At 47.4% G+C, this 16,029-nt stretch overlaps 1 protein-coding gene across 1 annotated transcript; it reads right to left on the minus strand.

The window, feature by feature from the left end:
- Nucleotides 1-2,171: 2,171 nt before the first annotated feature.
- Nucleotides 2,172-15,695, minus strand: LOC138916406 (equilibrative nucleobase transporter 1-like). The gene is made up of 3 exons (XM_070228680.1): nucleotides 12,119-15,695; nucleotides 11,342-11,465; nucleotides 2,172-10,260 (listed from the first exon to the last, which is right to left on the minus strand). Exons 1-3 carry the CDS (start codon nucleotides 12,403-12,405, stop codon nucleotides 10,159-10,161), a joined length of 513 nt encoding a protein of 170 aa, XP_070084781.1. The 5' UTR covers nucleotides 12,406-15,695; the 3' UTR covers nucleotides 2,172-10,158.
- Between the last annotated feature and the right edge of the window lie 334 nt (nucleotides 15,696-16,029).

Raw genomic sequence — 16,029 nt, forward strand, 5'->3', positions numbered from 1 at the left:
GAATCTTTTCGGACACTGTAACTCCTCAGTTGAGGGAAACAATAGAAAGAATAAACAAATGGGACTTCATCAGACTAAAGAGCTTCTTCAAGGCAAGGGAAAACAGGATTGAAACAAAAAAACAGCTCACTAATTGGGAAAAAATATTTACAAGCCACTTATCCGACAAAGGGTTAATCTCCATAATATACAAAGAACTCACACTACTTAACAACAAAAAAACAAACAACCCGATCAAAAAATGGGCAGAGGACATGAACAGACATTTCTCAAAAGAAGATATGAATATGGCCAATAGACACATGAAAAGATGTTCATCATCGCTAATCATCAGGGAAATGCAAATCAAAACTACACTAAGATATCACCTTACCCCCGTTAGATTGGCAAAAACATCCAAAACCAAGAACGACAAATGTTGGAGAGGTTGTGGAGAAAGAGGAACCCTCATACACTGTTGGTGGGAATGCAAACTGGTACAGCCACTATGGAAAACAGTATGGAGATTTCTCAAAAAGTTAAAAATAGAAATACCCTATGACCCAGCCATCCCATTACTGGGTATCTATCCTAAGAACCTGATATCAGATATCTCAAGAGTCCGTTGCACCCCTATGTTCATTGCAGCATTATTTACAATAGCCAAGACGTGGAACCAGCCTACATGCCCAGAAACTAATGATTGGATAAAGAAGATGTGGTATATATACACAATGGAATACTACTCAGCCATAAAAAAAGACGAAATTGGCCCATTCACAACAATGTGGATGGACCTCGAGGGTATTATGTTAAGCGAAATAAGTCAGTCAGAGAAAGACGAACTCTATATGACTCCACTCATAGGTGGAAATTAGTATATTGAGAAGGAGATCTGATTGGTGGTTACCAGGGAAAAGGGGGGGTGGGGGGAGGGTACAGAGGGGGAAGTGGTGTACCCACAACATGACTAACAAAAATGTACAACTGAAATCTCACAAGGTTGTAATCTATCATAACATTAATAAAAAAAAAAAAAAAAAAAAAAAAAGAACTGAACATGCGTCAGACTGAACTCACCACCCACATACACACTCACGTGCACCTACAAAAACCTGCTCCTCTACTTGTGGTCACTTTCTCAGGAGAAATCATCCCCTTGCACCCATATCACCAAGCCAAGACTCAGGGACCATCCTTGACCTGCCCTCCTCCATCACCCATGCATCCATAAGTAACAGTGCTCTCTCTTCCCCACCTTGTCTACCCCCCACCCCAGCCCTATTTCCTCTGCCTCTCTCCTAATCAATGGCTGACCATCTTTCACCTAGATCATTTCAATGGCCCACAAATTACTTTCCATGCCTCCAGGATTACCACCTTCTCCCACCTCTAATGTGTTGTCCACCTGCTGCCAAAATGAGCTGTCTAAAACCCAGAGCTAATGACACCAACACTTTTCAATTACGTCTTCTTGCTCTTGGGCAGATGCTCTCTTCAAGGTCAGACCCCTATGTACCTCAGCCTCAACACTGTTGATACTTTGGACTGGATGCTTCTCTGTTGTAAGGGTCCTCCCATGCATTGTAGGATGTTTAGCATCAACCCTGTCCTCTACCCACTAAATGCCAGTAGCACCTTCCTCCCAGGTTGTGACTATCAAAAATGTTTCCAGACATTGCCAAATGTCCCCTCAGGGGCAAAATTCCCCCAGTTGAGAGCCCCTGCTCTACAACCTCAACTCCCCAAACACACACACACACATTGTGCTCCAATCATTTTGAACACCCTGCTATTTCCCTAACATGCCATGAGCTCTCAGGCCTGCATGCTTTTGCTCATATCATTTCATCTGCCCAGAAAGCCCTTTCTTCCATAACCACTGGGCTTACTCCTTCTCTTCATCTATGTCTCAGCCAAGGATTGCCTCTTCTATGACGCCTGCCCTGGTTCTCCCAGAGAGAAGTAGAAAAGAGTCTAATCAGGGCTTATTTCTACCCCAGTCCCTGTTCCATCTCACTCCAGCTTTCTTCTGATTTCGTTTCCTCGGTGGACCAAGGCATACTCACCTGTGTATCTCTGGTACCTCCACACTCCTAGAAACATGCTCGGGGCACAATTCATGTCTGCCAAATGAGTGAATAAACGACAAAAGGCAATTCTTGTTGAAGAGTGTCACAGACTGAATGGGGCAGAAGCTCCCTGAAATGAGACCTTACGCAGGAACTTTAATAACAATAACAACAGCAGCCACTAGTATTTAGGAAGCATTTTTTATGTGCTAAGTTGTCCGTATCATTTAATCTTCTAAACAACTCTATGAGGCAAGTACCATTGTCATCCGTAAATTAAAGATAAAGGACTGAAGCTCAGAGTGGTTAAGACACTTTCCAGGTAAGTGTCAGAGCCAGGATTTGAATGGGAGCCTGCCCTCTTACCCTTCACACCTCTCACCCCGTGGTGGCAAATGACTAGCACAAAGCATTCATGGTCATTCTCTAATGTAAGCAACATACACGGCAACCCTGTAAGTTAGTGGGACAGATGATATGGGAAGCAGGAAGAAGGTGCTCCTTGGAATGGGAGGGACCCGGGCTCCATTCCTGGCTGTGACACTCATGAGCTGGCCCACTTCAGCAGACACCTTATCTCCCAGTCTCCGTTTGCCCATCTGTGAGTTAAGGATGACAACTTCACTCAGGCTTTGGGGAGGATGAATTGAGAAGGTGGTTGTGCAATAATCTACTAAGTGCCTGACACATGGTAGATCTTCAACAAACAATCCTGAATATTATCCCTATTTTAGTCATAGAGAATGTGAGGCTCAGAAAGTTTAAGTGATGGTCCAAATTTCACAAACTAGCAAATGACAGAGCTTGAAAAAGAACTTTAACTCATCTGTCATCCACGAGGAGAGGTTTTCTTAGCATCTTCTACGTACTCATCACTGCGTGGGACAAGTCACAGCCCCACCATTGAGGAACCAAGTCATAAGCACCTGGAGTTATAGCTCTGCTCTCCCCAGCTGGAAGCTCAGAGCTGGAATCGGAGGTTCAGTTGGTGGGAATAGCCCAGGCATGGGGCTCTCACAGACACAGCAAAGGAGGTTTGCGCACAGGCAGTGAGGGCCTAGGGATGTAAGCCAACTCACAGATTCGGCAATGAACAAGAAAGGTGGGCTGGCCTGTGGTTATTGCTGTAGTGGGCTTTCAGGTTTGCTGGGCTCAGCACCAGGTTGGCCACACACCATCCCGGAAGCAGCTGCTGTCAGGCCCCAGGGAGACTCCTGGAGAGGGGCTGGGTACCTCAGGGTCTTCCTCCTATACAGGCCATGCTCTCTTGGTCAGCTGTAAGAGGACAGCATTCTGACCCAAACCATACATCCTTCTATGCCTGCCCAACATGACACCCCCAGAAACATCCCAACCCTCACCAACATCTTCTGGCTCATGTCTTCCTGCAGTGTCTGCAAGCAAGTCTCTGTGAGTGGGGGAACAGAAATATCAGAGTGGTGGAGGGCTAAAGAGGCTCTTTCCTTTCTTCCCTCCCCCTTTCCTTCCCTTAGTCCCTTTCTCCCTCTTTCCTTCCTTCCTTTCTTTTTTTTTCTTTTTGAGGAAGATTAGCCCTGAGCTAACTGCTGCCAATCCTCCTCTTTTCACTGAAGAAGACTGGCCCTGAGCTAACATCTGCGCCCATCTTCCTCTACTTTATATGTGGGTTACCTACCACAGCGTGGCCTTGTCCTACCCCCTGGTGCCTTGTCCGCACCCAAGATCCACACTGGCGAACCCCGGGCCAGCGAAGTAGAACTTGTGAACTTAACCGCTGCGCCACCTGGCCGGCCCCTCTCCCTCTCTTTTTTTCTTTCTTTCTCTTCCTCCCTCCCTTCCTTCCTTCTCCCCCACTCTTTGTGTCTCTCTCTGTGTCTGTGTGTGTGTGTGCGTGTGTTTGTCTGTGTATGTGTATGTGTGTGCCTGTCCCTTATGTATCCAGTATTTCTTGACCCTCCATTCTGTGCCTGGTAAGGTGCAAAGCCCTGAGGATACAGTGGGTAAACAAAGATACAGTTAATGCCCACATGCAGTTCCCAGCCTAATGGTAGACACACATTAACTCTGTTTCATCCTATGTCAAACTGCAACTGTGACAAGCTCTATGCAGGAGAGGTGCCTGGTGTGAAGAAAATCTGTTCTAGTTAACAGAACAGAAGGAAAGTTTGAGCAGAGAGATGAAGGAACTGTACGAGTTAACTATGGGTTGGGTGGGTGCATTCCAAGTAAGGAAAACTAAACCAGTTCGCTTTTAAATGATGCCCTTGAGATTTAATGTGATTTTTTGTATATAATAAAAATTAATAGCTGCCCTTAATTGAGGACCCACTGTGTGCCAGGGCCAAGCGCTGTTCATGTGGAGTCTCATTTATCCTTACTACTCTCTGAGGTGGGCTCCATACCCCCATTTCAGGTGAGGAGACAAAGGCAACTGAGCGGCTATGACTCGGTCAAGGACAAGCAGCCTGAGAAGGTGAGAAGGAGATGCGGGGCTGCATGCCTGTCCTCTTCCCCAGCCCCAGCCATCTGTGACCCCAAGCCCCTGGCTCCTGAAGGAATGTACAGCCCAGCCCCTGATGATTCCCATTTCTGTGCTCATGGGTTTTCCACATTGACTCCTGGAGAAACAGAGTAGTACAAAAATTGGATATGAAGATTGATGTTTTTCATTGACTTTGGCTTAAGATTTGGGGTAATTAGAAAGTCTTCTTTTTGCCTTCATAATGTTCCCATTCTAAAGGCTACAAGAGAATCTAGGCTGTTTTGTTAGGGAGAAATCAGCTTGGGCAGATGCCTGCAGAGTGGTTTCTGTCCTGAACCAGGTGGTGACATTCCAGGCTCCACCAGGACTGAAATGTAGACACACCTTTTGCCGCCCTCCCCTCAGGGGATCTCAGATGGTACCGATAACATCCACAGTCACACATGCCAGGTGGTTTGTATGTCCTCTTTGAAGTGATTTACGTTCACTGATTGACTTAAGCCTTGCAACTCCATGATGTAGTCCTACTGTTATCCCCATTTTACAGATGAGGAAACTGAGGCACCGTGAATCTCAGTCTCAGACCTTGTGTGGAAAAGAGCTGGAGGTTGGTTTTGGACAGTCCAGCCACAGAGCCCGAGCTGCCTCCACCTATTATTCCCAAACGTTCTCTCTAGTCCTCCCTACGAGTCCCCGTGGTACTTATTTTCTCCGTTACAGGGGAGGAAACTGAGGCTCCACATGATTAAGGGTTTCTTGAAGGTCACGCAGCTGGTCAGCACTTGCAAAGCCCAGAGCCTTTCTCATGCACCTATTGCTTGAGTCCACCTTCAGGCCTGGGAGGGAACATTGGACTCAGGAAACAGAATGCTGAAAGGCCGATAAGCACATGTGTGAGTTTAGAAAAAAGAAATCAAAACCCCTGGAGTGGGGGCTGGTGAGACCACTAGCTGTGGTCCTGGGTTTAATGAACCTGCCAGTGAGTCAGCCCCTCTGTTCACAGAGACGTGGGTTGCAGTGTGCCCAGGAGGGGTCAGACGTGTCCCACCCAGGAAATTGTCATCGCCAAAGAATAGACAGATCGGAGCCCGTGCCTTGATACCTGGATGCAGTGTCCTTTCCAAAGACTGTTAGAGGAGGCATCCTCTCTGTGCCCTGGAGTCACACCCAACACATTTGGGGATCATCTATCCGCTGGGGGTCTGGCAGCAAGAGGAGCTCCAGGAGTAACCACTAGGGTCTTTGCCCCAAGCTTTAAATTTAGGGAAGAGGGTCGACAGCACCTGGGAAGCGGGCAGGCAACACCTTTGGCTGAACAACAGCTAGCACCAGATTCACACATGATGATGAATGGATGGACGTCATCTCTAGAAGCTCCAAAGGTGGCTCTCTGGCAACATCTGGCCCCCTGAGTTCTGTTATTAGGCACACTCTCCAGTGTGCTGACCTAGGCTGCACACACGGTTCCCTGTCAGGAGGCAGCCCCCATGCCAGCTGAGGCAGCAGAGGGGGAACAGAATGGGGCGGGCCCAATGTCCCAAGATGTGAGTGAGGGGAGTCGCCAGGATGGGGTGATTGGGGGATAAATAAAATGTGACATCGACCTAAGATGGGCTTGTAAGCAGCCACTTACAATCACGTTTTGGACTACTATTTGATGACAAAGAAAAGTCTATGAGATCTTTTCCCTTATCACACACATAGTCACATGAAGAGAGGCGTACATACCAACATGTTAACCATGGTCATTTCTGAGCGGTGCAGTTAACAACGATATTTGTTTTTCATGCACTTCTTTGTTTTCTGACTTCTTTTACAACCACCACATGTTTCTGACGTAAGAATGAATGTAAAGAGAAGGTAACACCTAAAATGAACGTGGCCTTAGGAGACAGACAAATCTGGGTCTAAACGCCAGCTCCACAATGCGCCAGACAGATGCTCTTGGACATAACTTGCTGCTCACAGCCTAACTCTCTTCATCTGTAAAATGGGGCGGGTGAAAGGAGATTGTCACACAGAGTTCCTGATTCCGGCTGTCAGCTGTTGTTTATTTTATTCTACTTGTCTAGCTGTTCTTTAAACTGCAGGCACTCTGGTCCTCATGGAAGTGTCCTCTGCCCCAGGAGAGGCCCCACCCGGCACCACGGCCTGTGGAGGAGGAGACTTGCCTCCAGTTCCTCTCTGCTGAGGATGGAGCTGGAGAGGAGGGTTGCACCAGGAACCCAAAACTTGTGAAACTCCTGTTGCTTGCTTCCTCATTTAAAAGAGCAGTTGGTCCCATCTGAGGAAGAAGTTGCAGCAAGGGGCTCTTGGGGCAGAAAGAGGCAGCTGTGCAAACAGCTGCGCTTCTCTCTCTCTAGATCCAAGTGTTTCCTGCACTTGCTGAGGGATCCAAACATCTTTTTCCTTTTTTGAAGTTTTTAACACAATTTTTTATCTTTTTTAATCCAATGACACCTTTCTTAAAAAAATGGTAATTCTGCCTTAAATTCAAAGTATTTAAATGTACCACAAAGATTTTTCAATATCCCATTCTATTTCTCCAACTAAAACTCAGGGAAAATATATTGATCTTGTCTATACCTTTAAGATTAAGGCAATTTTCCAGACAACTTTTTTAGTATCAGCTTTATGGAGATATGTTCACATACAAGTCACCCATTTAAAGTGTATACAATTCAATGGTTTTTAGCATATTCAGAATTGTACACTCATTATCAATTTTAGAAAATTTTCATCACCCTAAAAAGAACGCCTTACCCATTAGCACTCACTACCACCTTGCCCAGCTCTAGGCAATCACTAATCTACTTTCTGCTTCTAGAGAGTTGCCTCATCTGGACATTTCATATAAATGGAGTTACACTGTATGCAGTCTCTAGCGACTGGCTTCTTTCACTTAGCATAATCTTTTCAAGGTTCATCCACATCATAGCATGTGTCAATACCTCATTCCTTTTCATTGCCATATAATATTCCATTGTATAAATATACTATATTTGATTTATCCATTCACCAGTTGATGGGCATTAGGCATCCTTTTTGACTTAATATGTTAACTGCAATCATAGCTATCATCTGTTGAGTACCTACCATGTGCTAGGCACTTGACCTAATTTCTAATCCTTGCCACAGTCCAGAGGGCAGGTCTATTTCTCCCTTTATACTGATAAAGAAACAAAGATGTAGAGGTGAAGTGGCCCATCCAAGGTCACAGTAGTGACAGAGCCGGGATGAAAAAAGGGTTGGCCTGGCCCCCCAGTCCATGTTCTTCCCACTGCCCCATCCCACCCCATGTGCTCTGCTTTCTCCTTCCAGTTGGCACTGAGGCCAGAACAAGAAAGAATTCACTCATTCAGTGATCATTCATTCAATGAGCCCTAACCAGCACCACATGGACAGCAAGTATGCATTAGTCACTGAGCCAGGTAAGACCCATATGCCGCCTCCTGGAGTCGGCTGTCCAGGTGAGGAGAGGTCATCATGCAAGGAGGCAGGTGCCAGTCACCAAAAAGGGTGTGACCAAGTGCCGAGAACTCAGAGCAGTTGGAGAGCCCAAGGAAAGATTTTGAGAGAAGACGGCATTTTGAACAGGACCCCAGTAGACCAGGCAAATTTCCCCAGCAGAGATGGGAGGAGCCACCACGCAGAGGAAGTGGTGTGCTCACAGACGCCCAGACCAGGAACCTTGGTCCACAAGAAGGAATTCTGTCCTCCTGGAGGTGGGAAGTGAAGAGGGTGGGGAAGGTAGGGGAGTGGTTGGAATCACATTGCTGAGAGCTGTGAGTGCCAGGCTGGAGTCTGAGGTTTGCCCCATGGACAGCAGCAAGACGTGGAAAGTTTGGGAGCAAGACAGGATGAAAGCCATTCATGAGCACTCTGATGTCCCCAGGCCCCTGGAAATTACCCTTCCTGCTGTTCACAGAAGAGCTGTGTTTCGGCCCTTTGTGGATCTCTGTATCCCCCGCACCTAGGACAGTGCCTGATGCATTGTAGAGGCTCCATAAACATTTGTTGATTGACAGACTGATTGGATGAATGAATCTGCCTGCCAGCCCCCTCACCCTCACTGTCCTCTCCTGGCCCCTCTCCGGGCTAAGTGGAAGAAAACACCTGGTGTATTCCAGATTGTCGCATCTCACCCACCTGCCATCTCTCTCCCTCCAGGTCCCTCCTTTTCTCCCTCCTTGCTACCCCTTTCCTTTCTGGTCATGAGTACAAGAAGGAACAAATGTGCACATGCTCCCACCACTGGCTAGGCAGTAGGAATTACGTTAAATTCTCACTGTTGCCCTCAGGGATAGAAATGATTCATTGCTTTTTGCAGGTGAGGAAGTTGTGATCCAGAATGGTTAAGGGAATTGCCCAGATGCTGGATGGCAGAACTGAGACTCACCCAGGGCCCTTCTGATTTCATCAAATGCTTCCAGCTGAGGGTGGGGAGTATTGTGGTGGGAGTAGGATGGGGTACAGAGGAAGAGGAGGCAAAGGAAGGGACTCCTAGGAGGGGGTGAGGGTGCAGAGGTGGAGGGGCTTCTCAAGCCCATCCTAGAACCAGGTAGCTGGATACCAGTCTGAAGTCTCCTACCCCACTCTGGGTCCAGCTGCCACATCAGGATGCTGAAGCCAGATTCCTCGACTCCACTCCTGTGTCCACTCCCCAGTAAGCTGGGGTATGAGGCAGGAACACACACAAACACACACAACATCCCCAAAGCTGAAGTGGTGAAACAGTAGTTGCCTTAAGCAGAAAGAAATGATTGTTCTGCAAAATTCTTCACCCAAGAACATTTTTATATAATTCCCAAAGTGAATCATCATCTCCTTTCTTGTTGAGGAAAACATCCCTAAGAGGCTTTGTCAGAAATCCTTCAGTCGAGCAGGCCAGCTGGTGCCCGAGGCTCTCTGGGTGGCCTGATTCTCTGCCACTCCTCTTAAAACCTTCTAGATTGTAAGCTTCAGAAAGAACTTCCAATTCCAGAATCCTCTCATTTTACAGATTGGAAAATTGACGCTCAGCCCAGAGGAGGGTCTGCTCAAGGGCCTCCAGCATCAGTGGCAGAGCTGGATCTCAGGTCCAGGGTCCTCCTCACCCCACCCCGTTGCTCCTCTTTCTCCCAAGGCTCTCTAACCAAGCCTTTGTTGCTGCCACTCTCTAACCAAAGCTGTGCCTTTGAGGGAGAGCTGGGAACCACCCCCAAATGCTAGGCAGCATAGCTGAGGCCATGACAACCTCACCCTCCACCTGGAAATTTACCTGGCGGTACAGGGCCCAGGCACACATGGGCTTCAGGGCCAAAGAGGCCTAGAGAAGCAGGTGACACACCTCCTCTCCCATCACATCACCTCCCTTCAGGTCAAGGCTCTGCCAAGGCCATGTGCTTCCTGCTCTGGGACTAAGGAGAACTTCCACAAGCTTTTGCTTTGGGTCTGTATGGTATCAATCAGCTTGGCATTGACATTCTTGTCCTGCCTATCAGAAGTCTCAGCTAGCAGTTACGTTTCTTCCTTTTTTTAAGAAAAAGTAATTTCTGCTTAATACAAGAAGCCTGAGTGAGCAAAGACTTTCTGGATACGAGGTCCTCAAAGGTAGGGGAAGATTAGCAAAAGCATCTGCAGAGCTGAAAAGGGAGGGCACCCAAACTAAGCAATTGAAGGGGGGCCTTCCTTCCGCTGGCACTCGCCGTACACCAGGAAGGGGTGCATGAACGTCAGAAGAGTGACAAGCACCAGCATCACGTTAACCTGGAGGGGGACAGGAAGGAGTGCGGTGAAGTCCAGGAACTCTGAGCAATGCCCACGACCAATGAGGGGACCAGAATTCCGCCTAGTTTATCTTCCACTTTCCACTCAGACACTCTGGTGGTCTGGAGGAAGGACTCTGCGTTACTTTTCATTCTGCCCTGTGGAGCCAGGTAGGGACGGATATTGTGCCCATTTCATGGATGAAGAAAGAGAGGCCCAGGTGGCATTCGGTGACCAGCTCAGGGTCACACAGGAAGCTGACGGAGGAGCCAGAGCTACATTATATCTTCTGAATATTCAGTTAGGGTGCTCCGATATCACAACCAAGTAATGCTCCTCAGTCTTTCAGTTCAAGGCTTTTTTTTTTTTCTCCCAATGACTGATTTAAACTCCTGTTCTACACTTTGCTCATCTTTTTAAAATGAGGCTAAAGGGCTGTGCAGTGGTCAGAACACTGAATTCAAAGTGAAAGGACTTCTGCTCCTTTGCTGTGGGCTTCTGAACATAGAAGTCACACAACCCAAATCTTTGAGCCTCTGTGTCTTCTATCTCAAACAGCTGGAGAGTCACACCCACCTCCCAGCGCTGGGCGGGTGAGCATCCCTGGCGGTGTGGGGATGCAGGGGTGAGAGCACAGAGCTCCTGCCACTCAGATCAGCTGTGGAATCCAATGCACGTTGCATCTCTAGGGCTGAGGCGAAGGTCCGCCTGTGCTCATCACAAGCAGGAATATCTTTGAAGTGTTAGGTTTTCATGAATCATTGTGAGGGTTTTGCGTTCTCCTCTAGAATATGATTACTTGTCTCCACACACATAAAAAAATATTTTCTCCCCAAATCTCTGAAGAACGTGTGCCCCCTGGGCAGCCACCCCATGATAGCCCTGTGGTTTTAGGTACCCACAGCACAAGGCAGGGTGCTCCCAATGACCCCAGTGTGAGAAGAAAGACCAAGGATGTACCCGTGTGCAGCAATGTTCCTGCAGGAAATACCTCAGCCATATTTGGGGCTCCCCCTGCTGGGTGCCCATTGAGTCACCCAGATCCGGATGTCCTTGGTGGTCTGAGGCCCACAATACTCACGTAGAGCGGGTCATTCTGGAGGGGGCCCTTGATGAAGGTGAAGATGGGGAACTGGAGCAGAGACACAATGGCTGACAAGGCCATCACTAGCCCAAAGATCTTCCCAAAGTGCTCCGGAGGGAAACTGGGAGAGAGACAAATGGGGTTCCAGTGAGACTCAGGGACCCTCGCTCCAAGCAGGGCCTGATCTGGGTGGGCCTTTGTCAGCTACTTGCACACAACTCCCCTGTCCTCGTCCTGCCTTCACCCACCCTCACCACACAGCCCTCTCCCCTTTGCCTTTGCTCAGGCTTTCGAACCACAGAACACAGAGAAGTTATTGTGCTTGACAGTGGGAAAACAGCAGGGACCCAGACACACGCTGCACCCCAGGGAAGTTGCAAGAAAAAGGTGAACACAAAAACACATCACTATATGCCAGATGATGTGTGCACCATCAAAGGCAGCAAGAATAGAGTGCCCAGGGCACAAATAAGGGAAGACACTTTCTTTCCAGCTCTTCCCTGGGAGTGTTGGAACAGAAGTGGGCCTCGGAGGGTGTTCACCAGGTAGAGAACAGAGGCAGAGGGAGAGCTGATATGAAGGCTCAAGTACATGAAAACTCTACTCCTCTGGCCAGCCTCACCTCCAGGCACCACCCCTACACCTGCTCCCAGACCCTGTCACCATCACCTGACCATCTCAGGCCCATCCTCACCTCCCAATTTCTGTACCTCCAGCACACTTACCTTTGCCCCATGTGTCCCCCATTATGTAACGCACCCCAAGCCCACTTACGCAAGGGTCAGGAAGGCAGCATTGCCCCCATAGAGGAAGGAGCGGCTGATCACTTGCAGGATGAAGGTGACGTACTGGAGGGGGAGGACAGGGACTGAGGCACAGAGGGCGATGCCCAGGCACAGCAGAGACATCAGGGCCAGAGAAGGAACCGTGAGCAAAGGGCCACCGCTGAGGCTGAGAATCCTGGTCCAAAAGGGAAGAGGAGAGGCTGCCTGCAAGCGGGCACAATGGAGGGCAGGAAGGAGGCAAGGGAGATCTGGGTAAAGGGAGAAGCCACCATCCATCTAACTTTCCAGGCAGAAACCCAGGGGGTCATCCTCGAATCCTCTTTCTCCCACATGCCCCATCTCCAGTCCATCAATGAATGTTGATGATCCACCTCCCAATTATCATTCAAATGTATCCACTCTTCTCCATCCCCACCAACGCATCCTACTTTTAAACCACCATCGCTCACTCACACATTACACAGATTGCAATGGCCTCCTAAGAGGGCCTCCTGCTCTGGCCCCTGCAAACTGTAGCCAGGCATTCTGTGTAGCACGACAGGTACTAACAAAAGACAGGGGCGATCCAAACAGCCATCCGGAGGGACAGCTGTCTTGGCTGTACTACAGCCCTGTCACAGATGACTAGGCAGCGGAGAGGAGTGAGGAGAAGGCACTGCTGGGGAGCATCCTCGGGACAGAGAGGCACACAGCAGGAAGACCGCAGAACAGCACGTGCAGTATGTGGCCTTTATCTGAGAGCGAAATTATGTCTATATAGTCTGTCTTTAAGAAAAAAATCATTGCCTAAAGATACAGGGAAGGAATAGGGTGGAGGGAACAGAGAGGAAAACTAAGCTTCTTTGAATGTATATTGTTTCATGGTTTTGGCTTTGGGAAAATGTAAATGTTTGATATACAAATGTTTAAAAATTCAATTAAAATAAAATAATAGGAAGAGAACAAGCAAAGCAACCCTCCAAAATCAGGAACAAAATGAAGCCAATGAACACAACTTTATGTCAAGTTGGTGATTCTTAAAACAGTGATTTGACTGTACATCCTCTTGTGGGATATATGCTAAGGAGGAGAATGGAAGGAAGCATGGAAGGATGGAAGGACAGAGACAGAGAGGCACAGCATTCAGCCACAGTATTTTTATTAATAGTATCAACATTGCTAAAACCACTGATAATATATAAAACATACTTTAAAAATACTATACATGTGTGTGTCTGTATAGTATTGTTAGGAACCAAGATTTTCAGAGGAAGAGAAAAAGAGATACGAATGTAAAATTAAGGAAGTAAAATTTGAATTAAAGTATCGTTATTAGGCATTCATGATGTATTTTTTCTTCCAAAAAATTATGTATGCTTTAACTCTATCCAAAGCCCAAAAGCAATGACAACCCAGGAGAATTAGAAATGCCATCATGCAGACTACAGTCTTTAAATACCATTTCCCATTAAAGGGACCCAGCGTTACTTGGAGAACGGCTGGTTTCAGGTCTGGGATAGGAAACATACCCAATGAGATGGATGTGAATATCTCATTGTGCTAGAAAGTAAAGACACTCTCTAAAACGAATGGGATTATGTCTAAAGGACACAGATACTGGATTGGTAAAGTTCCCAATGGCCAAAGATGTGGCAGTTTGAACATCAAAAGGAATCGTGGTGAAAATGGATTGAAACACATCAAGTATATTTAAAATGAGACTTTGAAAGAGAAACAATGAGTAGTCACCCCTGAAGGTTGCTAGGGCATCAATTCATTATTCTCAAAATTGGTGAAAAGAAGAAAAACCAAGCATTTATGCCAGGGTAACAAAATAGTTAATAAGGGGAAGTTTTTCTTTCTAAAGGAATTCTCGCTGTTGAAAGCAGAAGGAAAGATGGAAATAGGAAATCACCAGTTTGCAAGCCTAATAAAATACTGGGCCTAGGCATTGATTATCAATGGCTGCTACAATCGTCAGGCACACAGTGGATGGGAAACTTTATAATACGGGATGAGACTGACAAAGTCTGAGCCCATTGATCAATCTTAACATGATAAGAACAGGACAATAGGTACCAGGGGCCTGCTGACGGGAGCCCTTAGGAAGCCCACAGCTCCACCTCTGAATTATTCTTGCCAAAAATATTAAACTGAGTCTCCTTGAACTTCCAACCTGTTGTTTACAGGAAATACCCAAAGAAGCATTTTTAAATGACACCAAAAGAATGCCAAATCCAAAATGTGGGAAATGTGACAGAACAAACCACCCCATTTCTTCAACAAATAAACAAGGACAAAAACCATGTGGGAGACGACGCTTCTACGTTTACAAAGACATAAAAGGCACATCAACCAAATACCCTGTGTGGCTCTTAATTTGAACAAATCAACTGTAAAAAGACATATTTGAGACAATTAGGGAAATTTGAGCAGACTGCATAGTACATGATATTAAGAAATCATTGAGGGTTTTTTGTAGATGTGGTAATGATACTATGGTGTTATTTAAGTAAAAGAAGACTTATCTGTTAGAGCTACAACCTGAAGTATTTACAGATGAAATGGTTTGATGACTGAGATTTGCTGTAGAACACTCCAGCAGGGTAGGAGAAGCAGGGCAGGGGAGTCAGGGAGGGGTGTAGATGAAAAACATAGGAGAAATGTTACTCTCTACTTTTGTCCCTCCACATCCCCAACCCCTGCAGGTTAAAATACCTCATCACCCCTCTGTTCCTTGACTCATGTCCAAGGAGCTTGTCCAAGCTCCTCGGCATGGGGCACAGCCTGCCCCTTCTCATGGCTCTCTCTCTGACCCCTTCCATACTCCTTTGTACCCTGGCCAGCCTGAATTACCTTTTTTTTTAAATTTTTTGCTGAGGAAGATTTGCCGTGACCTAACATCTGTGCCAATCTTCCTCTATTTTGTATGTGGGTTGCCACTGCATCATGGCTGATGAGTGGTGTAGGTCTGCACCTGGGATCCTAACCCACAAACCCGGGCTGCAGGAGCAGAGTGTGCTAAACTTAACCACTACACCACTGGCCGGTCCTTGAATCACTTGAAGGGATTCCTCGGATTCCTCAAGGTTTCCCTCTCTCCTTCACAACCTTGAGCTCACCTTCAGCCCACCGTATTCTTGGGCCACTCTCCCAGGGCCCTCCTCTTCATCTCCTCACTTCTGACTCATCCTTCAGGTTTCAGCGTAGATGCCACTTTCTCCAGGAAGCCTTCCCATACACCGATCTCATCCTCATCTGGAACAGGCTGTGTGCCCTTATTGTGTCCCCACAGCCCCCTGTGGGTTTCCTTCCTGGATTGTAATGCCTAATGACTTGCCTTTCTCCACTCTCTACACTGAGAACAAGGACATATCTGTCTTGTCCGTTGTTGAATCTGGATCTACGTCTGGCCCATATTTGGCACTCAGCGACTAGTGGTAAGACAGACAGATGGATGGATGGATGGAGGAATGGAGGGATAGACGGGTGGATGCAAGTAGAAAAAGATTAAGAACGAAAGAGAAGATGGGCATGACAGTTAATGATCTCTCCTCTCTTGGTTCCCTGTTGCTCCAGAGCCCAGGTCTCACCTGTCTTGCTCCCTTTCTTCTGGTATCTCTGTTTAAGCTGGTCCATGAGCAGGCCATTCCAGGGGGCACAGAGCACTCCGAAGAACTGAGTGATGGCAAAGACATTTGTGTAGATGCTGACTGCAGAGGGCAGAGAAGGGTTGAGAGATAAGAAATTTCCAGGACTGCCTTACAGGAGGGGACCCTCCCACCCTGCCCTGCCTGACCATCCTCCCCACATCCCTGCTCACACCTTTCTCTGGAGCACATAGCCCTATTTGGCTTAGCACCCCACACCCCTCGAGATTCCAAGTTCCCAGCCGGAATGCACAGATGGGATGCCTCCCAG

The sequence above is a fragment of the Equus caballus genome, chromosome 12 (assembly GCF_041296265.1).
Source record: "Equus caballus isolate H_3958 breed thoroughbred chromosome 12, TB-T2T, whole genome shotgun sequence".
NCBI lineage: Eukaryota > Metazoa > Chordata > Mammalia > Perissodactyla > Equidae > Equus > Equus caballus.

What these genes read in the sequence shown, in the direction of transcription:
- LOC138916406 (XM_070228680.1), bottom strand. Translation starts at nt 12,405, where the DNA reads ATGGATGGTGGCTTCTCCCTTTACCCAGATCTCCCTTGCCTCCTTCCT. An exon ending in GCTGCCTTCCTGACCCTTGC is followed by an intron (nt 11,466 to 12,118) that starts GTAAGTGGGCTT and finishes TCTCTCTCCCAG; the next exon opens with TTTCCCTCCGGAGCACTTTG. An exon ending in TCCAGAATGACCCGCTCTAC is followed by an intron (nt 10,261 to 11,341) that starts GTGAGTATTGTG and finishes GTCCCCCTCCAG; the next exon opens with GTTAACGTGATGCTGGTGCT.